This window comes from Pinus tabuliformis, chromosome 6 (assembly GCF_031772625.1).
Source record: "Pinus tabuliformis cultivar Carrire ecotype Pingquan chromosome 6, CPIR1, whole genome shotgun sequence".
Classification (NCBI taxonomy): Eukaryota; Viridiplantae; Streptophyta; class Pinopsida; order Pinales; family Pinaceae; genus Pinus; species Pinus tabuliformis.
The window spans coordinates 1528578476-1528601244 of NC_142292.1; the positions used below are offsets into that span (position 1 = coordinate 1528578476).

Sequence of the window (22769 nt, forward strand, 5' to 3'; positions counted from 1 at the left end):
ACCCTCTTACACACCTCTATCCAAAAGTTTAAATAGAAACATAATTAATCATCTTAAAACCACCACCTTAAAACCACCTTATTATCTTTCAATATAAAACTTCCTTTCCACATAATCTAAACACAAACCCTTTTGCATACCTCTATCCAAGAGTTTAAACAAAAACATTACTAATCACCTTAAAACCACCTTATTATCTTTCACTATAAAGCTTCCTTTCCACCTAATCTAAACACAACCCATCTTACATACCTCTATCCAAGAGTATAAAGCTTCCTTTCCACCTAATCTAAACACAAGCCATCTTACATACCTCTATCCAAGAGTTTAAACAGAAACATTATTAATCACCTTAAAACCACCCCCATTAAAACCACCCTATTATCTTTCAATATAGGGCTTCCTTTTAAGACAACAAGTCAAAACAACCATTTCTCTTTGATTCTCTATTTTGCATCTTAATTATCAATAAATTATGCTTAGAATTATGAGAAAACTACCCTTTTCTCCTGCCAAGCCCTTTTAGAAGCAGTCAAAATTGTACGTATTCAACCTATATGGGAAGGTGTGCATAAGCACTAGCTTTACTTTACCCAACCTATGGTAGGCGGTGTTCATAATTGCGAGCCTTTCACTCTCTACTAATATATTTTAATGATTACAACACTGCTCATGTCTATCACTTTTAAAAAAGGGAAACATAATTGATTAAAAAATATTAAGATTTTTGACTTTGTTTTGCATGAATCCAGACACATCTTGTCCTTTGTTCCGAAATGAAATAAATGTATTTCATAGATCTAGGAAAGGACTATTGACTTTCTTGTGCAAGAATCCAGTGTACCTCTATATCTTTTACTAGTGCAGGTGGTATGATGAATAGCCATATGCATTTTTAGTTAAGTATATTATAGGTATATTGTATTTTTGGATTCTTGTTGTGATGGTTATTTTAAGTAATTAGTTTAGGTATAAGTGGTGTCTTTTTTTAATATGATAATTTAATTGTGTAATTGGTGGGTAATATGGCCATATTTAATTATTTTTAAGTTTGTGATTTATGATGTTTTTAATATTAATATGTTTTATGTAATTGGTGACACATTATAATTTGGAGGCATTAACTTGATTTAGTATTATTATTGTTAATATGTATTTAGTAGACTTTATTGTTAACTTATTTTAGGTAGATGACTTAATTGATTAAGTTGACTCTTAAGATTTTTAAGAATTGAAGGATATAGTGACTTTACTTATGCATGTATGAGTCATGATATTATTTAATATAATTTTTTTGGACACAACTATATGTTTGATCAATAAGATCAAGTGATTGTATATTGCGATTTATAAATAAGAGGTCTCAGGATAAAGTCTCAAGGTTGATTCCCTCAATAAATATTAATTATTATTAGGCCTCACTTGATATCCCTATTATATTAGGACACCAAAACTACAATGAGACAATTTACTCTAAGTATCATCATTAAAATGAAGAGGGAATTGCCTAAAATGTTTCCTCAAAATATGTATTTTATTCCCCGAAAAAAACAACAACATATTTGATCACTATTTTAAGGAGACCCTATAACTTCAAAAAATTCTCATATTATTTAAACCTTACCTGTTATGAAAATCTCTTCTATCCTTGCTCATAAATCCAACCTCTCTAAACTTCAAAATTTTAAATTTAAATAATATAAAAATAAACTTAAATACATGTCATAAGATCATTTGTTATAATTTTTCTATATTTAAAAATTTATTTAATCACTATTATTTTAATGCATGTAAGATGATTTAATATCATTTTTCTATATCTAAAAATATATTTGATCACTGTTTCAAGTTGACTAATAATTTTAATATTTTTTTAATAAAAAATAAACTTTATTTTACCTATAAAAACATCCCTCACTCTTCACGTTTTATTGATAAATTAAAAAACTATTAAAAATACTAATTATTTAGTTGTCTTTTTCTTTGAAAGTGTTCTTTGACATTTTGTCTATGATTAAGCATGTATTAAGCCAATATTACAAAGCTATAAACACAAAAACCATCATTACAGGTTGTCAAACAATTCATAATCCATCTCTTGATTTTTAAAATTCTTTTACTAAGTTTCCTTTGACTATGAGTGTTGTTCAATCAACATCATGGAAAATCGTTAACACTAAGGTTGTTTATCCAACCATAATGATCTAAAGATTAGAAATGAAACCTTATTAAAAGGAATATAACTCTTCCCACTTTACCAACCACATGGGTCCCACCAACTTTTACTTTAATATTCTAAAATTATTTTTTATATTGATGTCTCCTTTTGAAGGGATTGGAGTCCTTTCCCTGAAGGCCTCTAGGGTAAAAAAAGTCATGAAGGATAGGGTAGTGCCACCTCAGGATCTTCCAATCATGCTTAAAGTTATCTGGAGGAAATATTATTTTATAGAATATCATGCTTAAAGTTATGTGAAGGAAATATTATTATATTGCATAGGGCCATCTTAGATTTGCTTCCAAGAAAGAGTTTGTCTGTTTCTTGAAAGACATCTGTACCCACCTGGAGGCACAATGTCTTATGGGAGGACAAATTTGTCAAACACACTAATCATGTACATGCTTTTTGAGATATCAAGAAATGAATTCTTCACATCCATAATGTATAGAAAAACTAAAAACACCTAGAGTAGAATCTTGGGACTAACAAGGGGCCCATATGACCTAGCGCTAAGTCCCCCACATCAGAAAAGAAAGTGACCTTAGTTGAAAAAGTAAAATATGTTGAAAAATTAAAGCAAGTGACATTCCATTCAAAACATTAATTGCCAATGTTCAAGGCAAATCTTTGTCATGAGAACCTAGTGTAAAGATTAATTAATTTGTTTCTGGGAAAATGGAGTGCTAGACTTTGACCCGGGGGGTTGGGGTCCCAACACGAGTTAAGGACTTTGATAGCCATTTACTCTCACCGTCACCTGCTCCCTAACCCCAGTTAAGAGGCGGTATGATTTTCAAATCCAAAAAAGTCAACGGCAGGTTGAACGGCCGGGCCGCCGGGGCCGGCCTGTCAGCGTCTCCCTCACCGTTGGATGATCCCGTCACGTGATATCAACGGCAACCGAGCGCCGTAGATGAGGCAGTCGGTCAAATCCACGTTGGCACGAGTGGGACCCGCCGTGACAGTTGCGTTACAGCATCGGCCTCCTTGAGTCAGACTTCCCTGACACGAGTCGTCGGCGACGCTGTACAGTCGGACACGTGGCGTGTTCCGGTTCGAGGATTCCATTACGTGACTGCCACGTTGGATTGACTAATAATTCAATTCCATGGAAGGAATAAAATATATTAATTACAATAATGATGATTGTAGAAGAACCTGAAATTTAGAGCGATAAATAAATATAATTAATTAATCGTAAATTTCTGGTCTTCGCCATTGGCATTGGGAATTGGATTTATACTTTGCAGATGGAATCGGAAGGATTTTAGCATGGTAATACCAAAGGTTTTAATTATTATGGCTATTTTTTAATTTTTTTTGGGGAAATTACCGGAGGCTCTGAAATTCAACGACCCGACTCAGCCTGGTCAAGGTAAGAAGAGATCTTGAACAGACTTATTCTGTTCTTTGGTATAATTATAATAATAAGAGCACTATAGGCCTTCATTTTAAATACCCAATGGGTTTTCACCTCTAGTTTTTGCTTTCTGTATTGATGGTGAAGATTGGCGAGGTTAAGAGTATTATTTCATGTGTGTGAGGACGTTTCTTTGCATAGCAGAGGGATTTTCATGGAGATGACCAGAGTAAATTTGGTATGAACTTTGAAACATGCCTTTGTATTATTGTTTCAGATCCTGCTCTGAGATATTGGTTGTCAGAACTGTCAAAGGGAATTGGGAAAATTATTGTGGGTGTTTTGTTTGTTTATTGATGTCGGTGTCTGCAAATGAAAATCTGTCTGTTTCTGTCTTTCTTGATCCTTGGAAGTAGTTCTGGGACTGAAAGGAAGAGATTTGGCAAAGTTTTTATTTATTTATTTATTTTCATTATTGAAATGGGGATGTGGTAGAGGAATAGGGGAGTGGTGGCCATGGTGATGGGTTCAGGCGGTGGTGGTGATGATTGGGTTTTCCTTTTGTCGAAGGAATAAATAAATTGTGCTATGCGTTTCTGGTTCTGAGCTTGCGAAAAATGTGTTATGATGGGCTAGGTTTTCCAAGTTTGTTAGAGAGACTATTTGACTGGTGGCGAGTGGAAGGAAGGATGCTGTTTTGAGTATTCTTTATAGTAAAATCGAAGTTTATGATTCCTATTTTGTTTGGTCAAGATCTTGGGCGTTCTTGTAGGCTTCAGATGATATAAGGTTCCGAAGGGAATGGATGATGCGGGGTTTTGGGTTTGATTTTTTAGATACGGGTGGAACCCATGGATAGAGGATCGGTGGTTTGACCATTATGTATAGTTAAAATGTGAGCGAGTGCACTTGAATTATAACTCTTCTGTCTTGTTCTTGGCCATTTACTATTTGAGAACCCTGATGAATGCCTGGCTTGTTCTGTAGTATGCCTTGTATATTTTTTGGTGGATCTTATTGTTAATAATTAAGGAAAATGATTCATTGAAAACAAAGTAATTTGGTAGATTGCATTTCCTGTCTGAAGGGATTTTTTATATGCTTGAGTTCTTTAACTTCTGACATGCTGTATATTTCCTTGAACTTACCGGATATTGGACAGATTGTTGTTTTGCAGATATCTTTCATATGAATCGGCAATAGTAGCTTCTCCTGACCGCATTTTTATGGCAAGCAAGTTATATATGAAGCAGAGGATAATGGACCCAGTAAACATTTCCCTTTCCCTTAATATCCAGAGGGATCGCGATGTGCAAATAATGAGTAGAGCAGGTTTAGACAGTGCGCAGCGCATGGTGAGCATTCTATCACAGAAACATCAGCAGAATCAACAAGAACAGGTCCAGCAAGAATTCGGTTTGGCTGCAGAGGATGCTTTATCCAAGTTAAACAAGGTGGTATCGCTCTTGAGCAGAAAAGGCCATGCGCGGGTTAGAAGGGGTCCTCTTCAAACTCAATCTGCTTCAGGATCTGGCTCTGAACAACTATTTATGGATGGCCCAAACTTCTTGGATTTGGAATCCCCTAAAACTCACGCCTCTGCTTCTATTTACTCATCTTCTTCATCAGATTTTGCTCTTTCACAATGTGTCAAGCAGTTTTTACCTTGTCAGAGCTCGTCCTCAGGCGTCCTAAGCGCGGACACTAACCGGCATCAGCAGTTACATCCGCAGATGCACTATCCACCACTGCAGCTTCAACATCTTAGTCCACAACCGGAAGTCATGTTTAGAAATGGCTACATGCAATTAGACAACTCGATGAGCTGCACAGCAACAATTTCTTCAACAAAGTCATTTATGTCATCTTTAAGCATGGATGGTAGTATTGCTAATGACAAGCAACTGTTGCAGTACCAGTCAATTTCTGCAGCCCAGGAACGGATCCCTGGTGCCTCCTCTAAGAGGAAATGTTCCGGTAAAGGTGATGACAGCAGTAAATGTGGAAGTACTGGAAGGTGCCACTGCTCCAAACGGAGGTTAGCTTCGCTCTGCATAACAAATTAACTTCTAGTTGCCGTTTATTATGTTGTAGCCTCAATTTTGTGCAGTTTATTTTCAATTGAAGCACAGAGTTCCCCAGTATTTGTCTGGATGTTGGATCTAGAAAATGTAGCAGAGAGTATTTTCAGTATTCACAGTTATATTTATTCTCACTCTGGTCAACTTGATACAGTTTCACGCTTAGTAGGAGTGCCTCCTTGATATTGATTGCAGATTTAAGAATTTTCAGGGTGTAAAGCTAATGTGGTGAATGAAATTTGCAGGAAGCTACGAGTGAAGCGTACTATTAGAGTGCCTGCTATTAGTAGCAAATTAGCGGACATTCCACCAGATGAATTTTCCTGGAGGAAATATGGTCAAAAACCAATCAAGGGCTCTCCACATCCCAGGTACTAACCTTAGTTGCAAACTTACGGTGAATTTTCAAGAAGTCCTTTATTTGACCAAACTTTAAGGTGTATGGAGAGTTTTAGTACGTAAACCCTTGTGTTTACCTTTCCTTCCTTTACTTTCATCCATTCTGTTTCTTGTTTCTACGTTGTTGGCGTGAGTGCTTTATTAAACATATATCATGACACTGGTGCTAAAGTGGATGACAATCATAAAATTTGGAAAGAATATGCTTACATTTGTAGCATTTTGTTTGCTTATTGAAAGACCGCTTATGTCTGAAATTTCGTTCACATATCAGGAAATAAATATGCACCTGTAAAGATAAATGATCACATCTTCATTCAAGTTTGGCACCTGCTCTTGTTCTCTCACATTATCGATAGTCAGTGCATTATTCTTTCTTATGCCTTCATCATCTAGAAGCCAATATTGCATGAGAATCTGTCCCCACCCCTGGGGGACACACCCCCTGCATTGCCCTCTCCCTTGGGACTTGGGGACTACAGAGGAAGTCTGGGTGACTTCTTCCATGTCCTCTTGGCGTTTTCTGCCAAATAAAAGGAGGTTTGGGAGATGTATGTTGATGTTTTGGAGATGTATAGATGCCCCCTATCCAAACTAGTGTCCAACATTTTTTGAAGAAAAATATTCACTCACTAATTTGACCTTCAAAGTTCAGACCATGATAAATATTATCTATCCAGTGTGTGCTACAGCCTACAATGCTACATATGTAATGAGGGGTAATGGCAAAAACAGTTTTGACTTCCATGTTCAGTAAGCTTTTTACCTTGAATCTACTCTTTTCCGGGGTTTTAATATCCATGCAGACAAGCATTGTGGACCTATTATTTCAGAATTGCCACTTTTATTGAGTTGTATAATAAACCTATGTTCTAAAATCTTTGTTTTTAATTTATAATATTTTAATTGTTTTAAAAGATTTTTTCTTATCCCTGTCTGCTCATATCCTGGAAATTTACAGGTTCCTTCTTTCCATCCCTGAAAGCCTAACCTCTTTGCTCCATCCCCTGTCTTAAAAACTTGGTGCAACATAGCTAAAAGCATATGAAAAATATTGTAGGTGTAAATGCCCTATGTTTTACTGAAGTTTCATTTTCTGCAGAGTTTGTTCATATTCTGTAAATTCAACTATTATTCTCATTGATAGTAAGTACATGTATTTCGTGTTTGTTAAGCATTTTCTTATTCTAGCATTCGATCTTGGCATCTCTCTAATGTTTTTGAGTTTTCTCTCTTGGGCATTTTTCAATGGTTGTCAAGTTTAGTTTCATACAAATTTCCCTCAAGTGCAAATTCTCTGTTACCTTTTGAATTCAGCTAAAGGCTGAAAATTCATAGGTTCTCTTCCGTAAATTAATTTCAAGTCAGTTTAATTTTCTTGTTTAAGAGGAATACTAAGCCAATATTTGTTTTGTTTTGCAGGGGTTATTACAAGTGCAGCAGTATGAGAGGCTGCCCTGCCAGGAAACACGTGGAACGTTCCTTGGAAGATCCTTCTATGTTGATTGTGACATATGAAGGCGAACATAACCATTCACGTTTGCTATCATCGAATTCAAGTCTGATAGTTCACCCATAGATTCCCATGCAGTATTTTGCTATTTTGGCTGCATAGGTTACTCCTGCAACAATAACGCGAAGGCGGCAAATTTCTAATGTGGATGTTAAATCCATTGTGGGCAGTACAAAGTGCAATCCTTGAGGCAAAATTAACACTGCAATTCTTTGAAGGAACTTGCCCATGGGTTAGGAAGTGATTTTCACAATTTTGATCCACACATTCACTGTTCATATTTGATTTGTTAGGACAAAGGTATAGTCAAGCGTACAGGATAGCAAAAGCTTTGTCAGATACAGACTGCAGTATAATGTATTGATGAGTTCTGTACCTTAAATGCAAGGCCTTTGCTGCCACAAGACTTTCTGTCCAAGGTCTTATTGAATATTGGCCGTCTGAACCCACATATTTGTGGTTGTAAATTAAAGCAGAGTAAAAATGATAAACTTCCTCTTCCTTGCTTTGTTAATTCTCCTTTTCCTTAAAATTAATGATGCAGTTTAACTGCCATCTTTGATAATAACCTGTGGTTTATATTTTGGGGTTGTTTTAGAATCTTGTTTTAGTGCAGAACTTAAGCTGGGTGCCTTTGGCATCTTATTTCCTGTTCAATCAACCGTGACATGATTTTAAAATGAGCAATGATAATGGTGCACTGAATTTTCCTTTTGATGCTAACTTGCAGGTGTTGTCATGCAGATAGATGACTGCAATATGTCCATTTTTCTAGGTTAAGAAGCAGCTGTATTGATAGTGTTGGAAGATAATTAGAACATTGGAATCACTTTTTTTGTATATTTTTTTAAATCCATATGACCATGCACAGGAAACCCCATGAGGCTTCACCACAGTCAATGGGTGGTAACCACAGTAAACTGCTGGCACCGATCTTGGAGCTTAATCCCAAGTGGGATCAAGGGCATCAAACCTATGACCTCCGCTACTTCTGGGGGAGAGATCTCACATCAGGTTCATGACTGCTTGCGCTAATGCCCAGAGTTTACCATTGGAAGATGTTTATTATGGCTGTTTGATGCCATTTATGTTAATCTCCAAGTGAAAAGTTTAAAGAACTGTCAATTGGCAATTGGAAGCTTATCATACAGATAAAATGTCTGGTTCTCCAAGGCCCTGATTATGGAGTCTAACCCCAAGGAGATTAAGGGAGTTAAACCCATGACCTTCCCTACTTCAAGGGAAGATGTAACATCTGGCTCATGATTGCTTGAGCTAACCCTTGGGACATAATATTGGAAGATGTTTATTGGCTCATGACTGCTTGAGCTATCCCTTGGGTAATAATATTGAAATATGTTTATTATGGCTGTTGTTGCCATTTACATTAATCTGTAAGTGAGAAGTTTAAAGAACTGTCAAATAGCAATTGCAACCTTACCATACAGATAAAATGTCTGGCTTTCCAAGTAAAGATCAGCTGAATTTATAGACTTGAGGATGGACCTTACATTGGGAGATGTTTATGTATGCTGTTGTATGTCATATGCATTAATTCGACAGTGAAAAACACTTGCAGATGGGCACTTGGATGCTAATCGTATAAGCTGTGCACAAATTTCACCACCTCCATTTTGAAGCAGTTAACTTAACAAGAATGGTAATAAATATGATGTTTGTTGTGGCCATTGATATCATCTACATTGATGTGTTTTTTAACTGTATAAGTTATTCGCATGTTTCGTTACTTCAAGGTAATCTGAAATTGGCTTGTATTCAGTCAACCTTCATTTTACGGAATCAATGGCTACCGGTGAGTCATCTCTCATATTGAATTTATTAGGTTTTTAATGCAAAGTGAGCAACGCTATTTTCAGCAACAAGCGTTTGGTCTAAGAATGTGAACTATATCTGGTATACATTAGTTGGAAGGTATGATGAAGTAGCCATAACGGCATAATTGATGTCATTAAGGGCTCTCATAGCCTAAATTTAAACAGGAGTGGTTATCCCATGCAAGAACGGAAGAGTGATCAATTTCACAGTAAAAGAGCATGGGGGGCTGCTGTCACAACGGAGTAATCAATGATTCAAACTAAAATGTATGTTATGGTAAATCACGACGCTCCTATACCAATGGATCTATTGGTTTCTGTCCCATCCATAACACAATTGGTGTTTATATGTTTGAGTTAGTAACCCCTAATGTATGTTATACCCAGACATCCTGGGGGCATCCTTCGAGGAGGTGATGGCTTGATGATGCTGTCAGGTTTATTGATAAGTAATAACTCGAGAGCAGCAGTTTTATTCCACCACCTTAAGACCTTCGATACTGCAGAGGCTGTCACCAGTAACAATTTGTTGTATTAGAAAATGTTGAATGAAACAATCTTGCATCTGGCATGAATCAACCTTCTGTTGCATGCAAACTCCGATAGACATGTTTAGTCATATCATCGGGATTCCTGTATTTGAAAGCATGCTATTTGTTAGTTGCATTTCATAGCTCTTGGGTGCTTTTGGATTCTTTTAGACACCAATCCTTGGCATCGATATCAATTGACCAAACAAGTAATGGGGAAATATTGGTTTCAATTGTGTTTCTTGTAAATAGTATTGGGGTTTTAAAGTGCAGTTTGTGTGCTGTTAAAGTGGAAAGAATGAAGGTAGCCCAAGGCCCTATGGAGGGAAAAAGCATAGAACTTTGATTTTTTTCAAAATAAACGTGCAAGAAGAAGCACCCCATGAATCCATGTGATGTAGGAAAGTAAGGGTTTTCTTCTTATCTCTTAATAACCCCAAAAGTAAGTGTTCATTAATGTCAAGGAAAACAACAAAGAATTTTGGATTAAAGGGAATCCATGAAGGACCACACTATGTATAGTTTGGAGTGGCCCAATGTCACTGAGGACAACAATGGAGAGTCATACCCCTATTCTCATTAGGAGGATCACAATGAAAAGCCATACCTCTATCGTTTGGTGGCACTAGAATTTAGAGCTAATGCATATTGAGTTTATATATTTTTCACTTTGGTGCTCGTGTTCCTTGTTTTATGAATATTGTATTTCCTTGTTTTATGAATATTGTATTTCCTTGTTTTATGAAAATCGTATCTCCTTAGAGATGTACATGTTATTAGGGTTAAGTTTTTCTTTCTTTTGTTTTTCCTCACCTTTTACTATTTCATGAGAGTTGAGTAATTTACACATGACACAAAAATGAAATTCTATTTACAAGGTCATTTTCTATTTCATGAGAGTTGAGTAATTTATACATGACGAATAAATGAAATTCTATTTACAAGGTCATTTTCTATTTCATGAGAGTTGAGTAATTTATACATGACACATAAATGAAATTTTATTTACAAGGTCATTGTCGAAGTTGGTCAAAAGGAGAATAACTTGAAATATTGAGTTCATGACTTTTCCATTCCTCATCCATTAAGAGATTTGATGGTGTGCAATTATCTTTCCAAATATGAGGATGACTAAGAGATTGAGTAGCTGAGGAATAGGAATGTCTTCCTTACTGTAGAGATAAAAAAAAATTAAAACCTTGTCATATTGTGAACATTTATGGGAGGAGCTTATAGGTAGATCTCTCATTATTGTGATTAAGTGGTAGTATATCATGTTTGGAAAATGGGGATATAAACATTGGCTAGTTGTTGCAAAGATGTTAGGGCTCTATTGAGCCCTTTGGTGCCATGTTGAAAAGCATGAGTGCCCTCCATCCCCCTTTGAGGCCCTCACTTATTTGTTAACTAGGGTTTCACCTTCATACATGTGTATAGTATGAGATTCACACTTGTATACTTACATATGCCTACCCATGTAGAGGTGCCTTGTGCAATCCACCCATGTATTTTGTTTTTGTTAGCTACCCAATAATGTTATGATACATCTCAAGTACTACTCTAATGTGATGGATCATCTTCTTAAATTCTCCCTCTACTTAGCCTAGACATGGGACTTCATTGAGGTGTTTAACACTTTAGTGGATTCCTTCTGTCTGCATTCCCCTCTTTGGGCTCTAGTGCTTGGTTGCCAATTTGACTCATTTAATTTGTTGGTAGACTTAGATCTCAATGCTAATTGAACTATCCTAATCTTGTGCATCCCTAGGTTATCATTAACAAGATTTTAAGATCTCAATTAATCTAATGGTTTTCTCCCTTGTCTTCGTCCTCTTTGTCTTACCAACAAGTTAAATGGGGAAATAACACCAACTAACTAGGGTTGATCAACTAACAATTCCTTTAATGAGCTAAAATTCTTTGTGTTGGAAATGGAAAGAGAAGAATGAAGATAACTCAACTAGGTCACTGAATGCTTCAGAAATTTGCTTCAAATAGGTTGGCTTGGCATTTTCGCTATAACTTTTTCTTTTGAGATGTTTCAAATTGTAGAATTTGGTGGAGGCATAAGAGAGATCTATTGACACATATGGTAGAAATTTCAAACCTTGGTTCACTCTAATTTTGGAGATATGCTCTGAGGAAGTTAGGGTTCTTGAATACTCTTGAAATATGTTTCAAATAGGTTAGCTTGGAATTTTTGTTCTAACTTTCTTTTTGAGATGTTTTAGACTATGCAATCAAGAGGACACAGAGAAGATATCTCTAGGTACATGTGACAAAAATTAGACTTTGGTATGCTATACTTTCAGAGATACTCCCTTATGGAAGTTAGGGTTACCAAATAGTCTTAAAATTAACTTCAAATAGGTTAGTTTGGCATTTTTGCTATAACTTATTTTCTAAGACATTTCAGATTGTGAAAATGTCATAGATTCAACAAGACATATAGAAATGCCTCAAGTAAAAAAACTAGAATCATATTTGCAAAATTAGATACATGGCATGTGGTACAAGTTTGTTCTTGGGAAAAATCCAAAAACAAGAAGTTTTGGGAGAAATAGACTGGACAAAGGAAAAAGCAACAAGCAAACCTAGTGAAGGAAGAAACAACAAGTAGACCTAGTGAAGGAAAAAGCAACTAGCATGCCTGGTGAATGAAGAAGTAGCAAAGAAGACTCAATGAAGTAGGTTGGTGCTTATGAATATCATGCACTAGAGGGATTGGTTTCTCCTGTAGGTTGGTACCTACAAATTTTGCAACAGAGGGGATTTGTGTCTCCTATAGGTTGGTGCCTACAAACCTTGCAGTAGAGGGAATTGGTGTTTCTTATAGGTTGGTGCCTACAAATCTTGTAGCATAGGAGATTGGTGTCTCCTGTAGATTGGTACCTACAAGTATTGTAGTAGGGTGTATTGGCGTCTCCTTTAGGTTGGTGGCTACAAAATTTGTAACAATAGGTTGGTACCTACATAGCTTGGATCAATAGGTTCATGCCTATAAGGATCTATTATAAAGAATTTTTCATTTATATCTTGTGTTCCATATGTGAGATTGTTTGGTAATGATTCATGAATGTTTAAATAAGTCATAAATTGCCTTACTGCCAAACTAAATGAGGAAAGGCCAGCTAACTAGGGTTAATTATTTGACAATTTTTTTAAAGAGCTAAAAACCTTAGTGTAAGAGAAGAAAGTAGACAACTAGTTGAAAATACATCTGTGTATATGATTAAGCTTCATGGGATGAAGTGGAGAGTATGAGAATCGTCCAAGAGTGATCCTCATCTTGAAATCTCAAAGGGGATGATATCTCTTTCCTAAGCTATGATGGAACCTACCTTGGAAATTTTAGTGTTGAAACTTCCATGGTATGAGTGGAACTATGCCAATGAAGAGCTCCAAAATTAATCAATGAAATGTACAAGGTTGGAACCAATATTGCTAAAGAAGTCTATAAAATTGTTGGAGATGACAAGGGCAAGCAACTCTAGGGGCTTGAGAGAGATGGGATGAGATTAATGATCAACTCGAATGTCTACCTATAAATTAGGGTTTTAAAAAATAATATGGTTTAAATTTCAATGCATTGAAGAGGCTTTACAAGGAGGAATAAATAGATATACGTTGGCATTGGAGTGACCTCAAAGTATAAGAGAATATTGAATTAGTTGTAAGGGTTTCCAAGTAGTATAGATCCTTCATACTATGCTTTTTCATTAGGTGCCATTGGTTTGGTATAACTATAATATGGGTTTTAAAGCCCAAAATGACCCTCTATTATGTGACATGTGGTTTGATAATGGAAATACCTTATGGAAATTTGCAATACATTAGTTCCAAAATATCAAGAAGCTTTAGGGGTTTAACCCAAGTTGATTCCATAAATAGAAAGTTCCAAATGGGTTTAGGTGATTATGGACCCAAAATAAGGCATTATAAGTGACTATGGATCTAGGTTAGGGGATTTTGGCCCAAACTATACCCATGAAGTAAGGAAATTCCCAATATGGTTGCTCGAAAGGGTTAAAATGTGTTAGGTTAGTAACCAAGCACTAGATACCACAAAGGGGAGGAAGCACCGAAGGAGCCTAACCAAGTGCTAGACATATCAATGAGGTCCCATGTCTAGGCTAAGGTGAGAGAAACTCCAAGAAGATGGCCCATCACATTAGAGTAGTAGTTGAGAGGTTTCATAACATTATTCAATGGGTCACGTATGAGCATGGCACATGGGTGGATTGCACAAGGAACTGCTAGGTGGGTAGGTGTATGTAAGTATCCAAGTGTAAATCTCATAGTACTCTACACATTTCTTAAGGTGAAACTCTTTTAAAAATAAGTGGGGGCCTCATAAAAATGGGAGGGGAGGGGGATGCCTTTCAACATGGCACCATTGAGGGCTTGGTAAAGCCCTAACATCTTTGAAATACTAGCTAACATTTAAATCACGATTTTCTAAATAGGATAAACTACTACTTAATCACAATGCTTGTGATTGAGAGATATCTCTATAAGTTCCTCCCAAAAATATTCATGATATGGACAAGGTTATAAATTTTCATTTATCTCTACAACAAGAAATCCATTTCTACTCCCAAGTTGCTCAAACCCTTAGTCATCTTGATATCGATAAAGAACATTGCATAAGCATCATGAGGGTAGGGATGAAAGATCATCAAAGCATGAACACGCTACTTATAGAGTTTTCACCTTTAAACATGTGCAGAGTATGAGAGTCACACTCAAATACTTAAATTTGCCTACCCACCTAGAGGTCCCTTGTGCAATCCACCCATGTGCCATATTCATGTGACCTATTCAATAATGGTAGAGTACTTGTCAACTACTACTCAATGTGATGGACCATCCTCTTTGAGTCTCTCTCACTTTAGTCTATACATGTGACGTCATTGAGATGTCTAACACTTAGGTGGGTTCCTTAGGTCCCTGTTCTCCATTGTCGTTGATAGTACATGTTTTCCAATTTGACTCATTAAATTTTCTAGTAAAATTTGATCTATATAATTGAATTATCTATAATTTTCTAGTATAATTGAATTATCCTAATCCCATATATCCCTATATTATCATTATCATTATAGTCCTAATTAATCTAGTGGCTTTCCATCCCATCATCATCCTCTTTTGGCTTCCCTACAAATTAAATGTGGAAATAATGCCAACTAACTAGGGTTAATTAACTGAAAATTCCTTTAATGGGCTAAAACCCTAATGTTGGAAATGGAATGAAAAGAATGAATATAATTCACTCAAAATTCATATTTGAAGATGATTAAGCTTCCTAGGTTAAAGTGGAGAGTTATGAATATCCTCCAAGAGTGGTCCACATCTCGAAATAACTTCATGCCCCCAAAGGGAATGATACATTTGATTACCCCTTATACTAGTCGGAGTACATATATATCTATGCAACTTTTTTTCACACCACTGTAAGCCCAAGGTCACAACTTAAAGCCTTGTAATAACCATGTGAGGCCCCATATTAAGAATCATAGACTTTGTGACGAGTCCAACCATGGCCAGTCCCTTTGAGTTCATCTCTCGCACCTTTCATCCTAGATAATATTGGAAGAACTTCGATGAACATACTTAAGGACTCATGGTTTTAGAGAAGCCTACTTTTGTAGGGGTAATCACTAATGTATGGACCAGCCTAGCCCACATTGGGTGCATCTATGTCATACCGCATGGTTATGAGTATGTTAAGTCTATAGGTGGCCTTAGATTTGGTGTAGTATCCCTCAGATGTAACTCAACATGGAAATCTCACAATTATTAACTTTTCACGCTTACTAAGGCAGTTTGCATTTCTCGATACAAGTGATCCTGAAAGTCAAAAAATCAACTTGCTCTTATTTTGTTCAGTTTGATGAGAGGATCACATGCCACATGGAATATTTTTAATCAATGAAGGCATGGTCACATTATGGTTGGTCAAAGCAATTAACATGTATTATAGGTTTCAAGGTGGAAGATCAAGGGAAGTGTTGGGAAATTTTTGACATGCATTACATAAAAAATGGTTTATAAGATAGGAGGAATAAAACCCATGTTTCATATTTTAAAACTCCTTAAGGGTGTTGAAGATCTACCTTTTGGGCATGATGAGGTGGCATTGACTAGGGTGATATGTGAGCACAATAGAATTTTCGAGCTAACATGGCTTATCACAAGTGACAATAAGGCAAATAATACTTAAAACAGGTGGAATGCTTGGTTAGATCATTAAAATATTGAAGATGTGGAAAAAGGTGGCAAGGTCGAGTTACTATCCATGAGAAAGTCAAGTCAACTAGTTGTGAAGTGGATAAGGTAGTTGGAAGGTAAAAGAGGAAATTGGAAGCATCTTAGGATCTTTAAGGGGGGCGTTGAGGTAGTAAGGCTAACATTCTTCACTTTTTAGTCTTTGGGCCATCAACAAGTGGAACATTGGATTACTTTGGGTTATGCGAGTCAAATCCAACCCTTAAGTGGGGAAATGCCATGTAAAAAGATGTTTTTTCAAGAGGTAAACTTAGTCTCCAACTTGTTGATGCTCAAGTTAAAAAATAATTTTTTAATGGAAGGAGGAAACTAATTGTTAGTGAAGAAAATTATAAATTTCTAACTCCTCCACCCATTTGTTGTTGTTGACTATGAAACCACTTTATGTCATTCAATAAAGAAAAACAATGTTAATATTGAAACAGGAACTATAAACTCAAAACAGGAATCTAGCCAAAAAATCCCCAAAAAACATGAAAAATAGTGCTAAAAACGAAAAGTGTGTATACTGGAATTATGTCTTTTTTAGGGTTAATTTTCAACATATTTAAAAAATGGCAGTAAAACCAATTTTTTTTAGCAAAAAGCAATTGTTTTTGAAGAAAAAACACACTAATGTTTTTGGTAGAATAGCATTTTTCTTTCCTAGGTATCATTTCAACATTTATTAGTAATGACGATAAAAATAAAATAATGGGATCCAAAACACATTAAAATTCCATTAGTTTTCATCCATGTCGTTAAACATATAATAACATGACACTAAAGATCACTAAAATTCTAATTGTTTTCAACCATAACATTAAAGATAAAAAAAAAAATGGAAAATTTTCAACCATAGAATTAAAAAACTCTAAGTTTTCAACACATTTAAACCATGACATTATGAACAAATTACATGACTAAATTAATCAAAATGTCAATACTTGTAGATTGAATGAAACATAAATTATATCTCTAAGTTATTGTTGCATTGTAGATATTCTAAACAATAAAACTCATCATAATTAAAACATATAATCCAACAAACATAAAAATGACTCATAACTTCATTTAACATCATATGGAAATCAAAAATTTTATTTCAAGATACGATGCAAACATTAGTTATATAAACTGTCTTAGACAATTATTCAAAATCACTCATATTTTCTTGCATGCCATCATAATTCACATCTTCAGAGGAATTACTAGATGCAGATGAAGATGTTCCATATTCTTCTCTTTCATCAACTAGTGCCCCATCTGAGTCCACATGTATGCCCACCATTTCAGGTTTCAAAATTCTTCTGGATTTACGATTTCTTTCAACAGGCACCCATCTCAACATTATTTCTTCTGGTAACAACCTCTTTAGAATCTCTATCGTCTTGAAGTGAAGAGTTCCTCCCTTTGTCAAATTGAAGTCATAAACAAGTATGTCAACATCCTCCAACTTTAAGAGGTATGTGTGGCGACGATTTATATTTGTACCCTTTCTTTTTCTCTTCCCGCCAATTTTTTATCAACTACCATCTCTGGCTTATACACACCATTGAATAGTTGTGTATTTGTGGCATACCAATGTACTTCAACACCTGCAACATATTCATTTTATGTAATGACCTTTATAACCTTAGCAACCTAAAATGGATAGCCATTGGGATCTCCATCCGCTAGCACTGCGATCATTCAACCTTCCTTAATCTTACGTACTGAACCCCTGTAAAGGTCTTCCATGGCTTCACGTTGTGCACAAGATCTTCTGAAACCAATATACACTTCTCTTTCCTATACCTATGAAGAATTAATAATACCTTGAGATTATTGTTAGTCAACAATGTTTCTTTCCTCATGTTCATTTGACACATTTTGTGCCCAAATAAATGGAGTTTTCAAAGGTATATCTTAATTTGTTGTTCTTAAAATGATATCACTTTTATTATTGTAAAAATACTTCCACCAAACTAAATCAACAATAACAAAGTACTCACCCGGATGCGGGTGTTAACCTTAGCATTTAATGACATGGCCTTCCGTCCAGCCATCAGGATTGCCAGCCGGCAGGAGGGCGATCATCCGGCCCGCATGAAAGACGCCATATTAAGGTTCATGGTAAGTGAGTTAATGTTCACTCAGTCTCGGACGGCGCTGCAATTCAATAAGCGCATGGCCCTTTCGTCCTGGTTCGCGCTCTTCAACATGACGCGCCTTCATTTTCCCGCTGCGAGTTTTGCCTTCGGCCTTTATATCACCATGTGGTCTCAGATGGTTCATCTTGTCCCTCCTGTGGCCTTAGTCGCTTGGCTCTGCAACAATTCGGGCTTTCTTAGCATCCCTGCTCCGCCGGTTCTTCTCCGTCTCAGCTGTTTTCTCAGTTTCCCTGGTGCTCCCTCAATGCCTCGTAGTCGAGGTATTCCGCGAAGGGGTGGTCGCTCTGGTATCAGAGTAAGCCCCTCGCCTTCAGAGCCCCGGCATTTAACCCCAATTGCTTTGGCTCAGCCCTCTTCTCCGCAGTCTGACCAGGAGAGAGCCAACCCAAACAGCTCATACCAGTCTTCCAGTTTTGTTTTCCAGAGTCGGCTCAATAGACCGACGGTTACAGTGAATTTTTCTGTGTTTATCTCTAAGGAGGAAACCCACCATCCCAGCTCGACCCCTCCGGCTTTCCCCAGTTCTTAGAATGAAGGCGTTCTGCTCGGAGATATGACGGGGCTGGTTTATCACCCGGACTTCATCAACGAGGGAGCCCCTGCTTCGAATGTTCCTCAGCAACCCGCTCAGGCCATGGAAGAAGACAAAGTCAGAGAACCAGCTCATTTCCCTTCTGGAAATTTACACCTGGTAACGGATTCGGTTGGAGAACCGCTGCTGGACGAAGAAGGCTATGTCACATGGGTAGCCTCTCCAAGTCTGGTGAAGGAAGAAAGGCAAGCCTCTCCAAGTCAAGTCGACTGATTCGACTCCGGGTGCTTGTTATGTTTTTTGACTCTGTGTCTATGGTTTTACAGTTTAAGTCTCGTGTCTGTTTTTGTCTTAGGCTTCAGATGGTTATAGCAGTCTTAGACAATTCAGACTTCTTTTTCTGTTATACAGTTAGTCTTGATAGATATCAATGTATTTTTGAAACTGCTGAAGGATGGGCGTATCATAGTCCAGATATTTTTTGTCAGAATGTCAGGGATAGCAATCGATTTCTCAAGGTCTGCATTGTTCATCTAGTGAACAACACCTACTGTAAAATCCCTGAGTCTTTGCTAGAGGATTGGCCTCGGCCTCCTTTGAGGCTCTGATCTTTGTACATATCTTTTCACTTTTTTAATAGAATAGCATTTACCGAGAAAAAAAAAAAAAACAATAACAAAGTACTCATATGTATATCTAATACATTTTTTAATTTCTTCCAGGCAATCAGAATACTTTATATCTCTATTATGTCTGCGTGCGTGATGAACTTCAACAACTGATTGTAATAACAATATATTTGATGCAAATATTGGATGATCTGGAATGAACTTCAAAAATGGCAAACCTGATGATGGCGCCCATTCTGCAGTAGATGAATACTTCTTGCCCCATATTAGTGTTTTCCCATCAATTTTTTTTGATATGAAATTGATGTTGGAAGCTAATGTCATTAAGTTGTTCAATGCATTTCTCCTCACCATGTGATCCTTGAATATACCTTCGCATGTCAACAATTTCTTCCAACACATAAAAAATAGGCTCTAGCATGTATGATTTCTTAATACATTCAATTAATGATGGAAAGCTTCCAACATCCTTCCTCCTCAATGTGACTGAAAAACGACTGAACATCTGATTAATATGGTCACGAGTGTGCCCAACAAGAAGGAAACCAACGTTTACCTTCTGAAAAATTCTCAATTCAACATGCATGTTTAGATATCCAAAAACAATTTAATTTTTGTTTTCACAACAAGTGTTGTCCAATTGTAGATACAAAACTTCAGGAAGATTACCAAACCAATGGGAAAGCACATCATGAATTATGGTTATTATCAGATTTGCATCATTATGAATATTTGGAGCTATGAAGTATACCTTTGGAAACATTTTCCCATTGAAGACCATACAATTGACCAAGTGATACTGAATAAAAATTTCCTCCTGTAAATTTTTGGATGTGCGAACAAAATGTGGTAGAAGTGTTTTCTTCTGGTCCATACCATCAATTATCAAACCCAAATATTTATTTGTATTATCATAACACTTCTTTTGATTCTTGTACAACTTATTCCTTTCATTTGTTTGTTGTTCGCGATGCTCTTGAAGCGCTTTGAAAATTGAATCTACACAACATAAAAGAAAGTCATTAATAAATATGTTTTCATAGTTGATGACTATACAAATTTAAAAATTAATGTTATGAATGCTTACCTCTTTCTGCCCCTTCACATTTATCCATTTTTTATTTAAGAGAAGCACATGTACTGAAAATCCCCATCCTTGTCTTCTTAGGAATACAGATATTGTTGAATTCTTTCTTCCATATATTCACAGAATATTGATATGTAATAAATCGACCATTTCCTTCAACACCTTTTGCATATTATTTGTATAAGTTGTATATTTCTCGTCTTGAGAAATTATCTGGAATATGTATTGTATCTCTATTTGGCATACACTCTCCATGCTTTGAAAAGAAGTATTTCATCCATGACATTGCAGTATTTGATAATGGCCCAAATTGTCGTTTATGACGTACTTCTAAATAAAATGTGGGATCCTTTTCCAAATTTTCTTGGATTCCTGACAGACGAAAATTACCCAGTGAATGAAACATTTTGAAAACCTTTCTACATATAAATAAAGACCCAATATGATAATTATAACCTGATAATGTAGATTGTGTGCACCCCACTAAATATGAATTTTGCATGCTTTTATTCATTGAAAAATATCTCTTCCTTTTCTCCAATGCAAACTTGAAATCCATATGCTTCAAGCAATAGTTTTGACAACATTCACTTGAAATGAGAGCACTGATAGAACTTCTTCTCATGAGATATTTTGCTCTACCCCTTGTATAACTAGAACATCTTGGATTGATACGAAAAGGTCTGCTCCTACTCCTTGATACAATATTTGCTGGCAACATCTCCATCATTGGATCATCATCTATATAAGCATTTTCATCATCATTATGAGGAATACTATCCTTACTATGATCATCTGTGATTTTGAAATGCTGACTTGGAGGATATTCTTCATCTTGCCTTTCTTCAGTGCTACCCTCATAGTCCTTAGAATTAGGACTAAATAGAAAATTTGACTCGATGTTTATTGGATATTCTTCATCATGTGCATTGTCAGTGTTTCTCTCATAGTCCATAGGATTAGGACTATGTGGAAATGTGACTCTTTACTTACTAGAAATTCTTCATCCTGCCCTTCGTCATTATTGCTCTCACAATCCTTAAGATTAAGACTAAGTGCTTCATCATGCTCTTCGTCACTATTGCTCTCATAGTGCTTAGGATTAGGACTCGGTGGAAAATGTGACTCTCTATTTACTGGAAATTCATCATCCTACCCTTCGTCACTATTGTTCTCATATTCCTTAGTATTAGGACTAAGTGGTAAATGCGACTCTAGATTTATTGGAAATTCTTCATCCTGGCCTTCATCACTGCTGCTCTCATAGTCCAAGGATTAGGACTAAGTGGAAAATGTGACTCTCGATTTATTGGAAATTCTTCATCTTGGCCTTCATCACTACTACTCTCATAGTCCATAGGATTGGGACTAAGTGGAAATTGTGACTCTCTATTCATTTGAAATTATTCATCATTCTCTTCATCACTGCTTCTCTCATAGTTCATAGGATTAAGACTAAGTGGAAACCACGACTCTTTATTTATTTGAAATTCTTCATCATGCTCTTCATCACTACTGCTCTCATAGTTCATAGGATCAGGACTAAGTGGACAACATGACTCTTTATTCATTTGAAATTCTTCATCATGCTCTTCATAACCGCTGCTCTCATAGTCCATAGGATTAGGACTAAATGGAAACCGTGACTCTTTATTTATCTGAAAATATTCATCATGCTCTTCATCACTGCTGCTCCCATAGTCCATAGGATTAGGACTAAGTGGAAACGTGACTCTTTATTGATTTGAACTTATTCATCCTGCCCTTCATCAATGCTGCTGTCATAGTTCTTAGGATTAGGATTAAGTGGAAGATTTGACTCTCTATTCATAGTGAAAGAATTTCCGTTATATTCATCAATATGAATATAGATGTTACGTGACGAAGATGTTAATGCTTCACAAAGTGAAATTTCACTAGCAGAATAATCCATGTCTTTCAAACATAATAGGTTGAATGATACAAATGCACTCTCTCTTAATGATAATATATAGCTTAAAGAATGAATTTTTCCCTCCAAAGTTTCCCTCTAAATTTTTTTGCCGAAAATTTTCCTTCCAAAAATTTCGTTTCATGTATTTTCCTCCAAAATTTTTTTCTACAATTTATTGAATTTTTTTTTTTATTATTATTATTATTATTATGAAATTAATCTTTTAAAC

At 36.1% G+C, this 22769-nt stretch overlaps 1 protein-coding gene across 3 annotated transcripts; it reads left to right on the forward strand.

Annotated features, from left to right (window-relative positions):
- The first annotated feature begins 3449 nt into the window (after nt 1–3449).
- LOC149264545 (putative WRKY transcription factor 21) lies at nt 3450–8088 on the forward strand. Of its 3 annotated transcripts, none has more exons than XM_089428291.1 (4): nt 3450–3596; nt 4744–5619; nt 5908–6033; nt 7484–8088. In XM_089428291.1, exons 2-4 carry the CDS (start codon nt 4808–4810, stop codon nt 7638–7640), a joined length of 1095 nt encoding a protein of 364 aa, XP_089284417.1. In that variant the 5' UTR covers nt 3450–3596; nt 4744–4807; the 3' UTR covers nt 7641–8088. The 3 variants fall into 3 exon arrangements, with proteins under 3 accessions (XP_089284417.1, XP_089284410.1, XP_089284426.1); XM_089428284.1 differs by lacking the exon at nt 3450–3596 and adding an exon at nt 3663–3819; XM_089428300.1 differs by lacking the exon at nt 3450–3596 and adding an exon at nt 4096–4476.
- Nucleotides 8089–22769: the final 14681 nt, after the last annotated feature.

Excerpts from the sequence above, each read along its gene's own strand:
- LOC149264545 (XM_089428291.1), top strand. The coding sequence starts at position 4,808 with ATGGCAAGCAAGTTATATATGAAGCAGAGGATAATGGACCCAGTAAAC. Across the intron at positions 5,620-5,907 it reads TGCCACTGCTCCAAACGGAG|GAAGCTACGAGTGAAGCGTA; the intron begins GTTAGCTTCGCT and ends TGAAATTTGCAG. Across the intron at positions 6,034-7,483 it reads AAGGGCTCTCCACATCCCAG|GGGTTATTACAAGTGCAGCA; the intron begins GTACTAACCTTA and ends TTTGTTTTGCAG.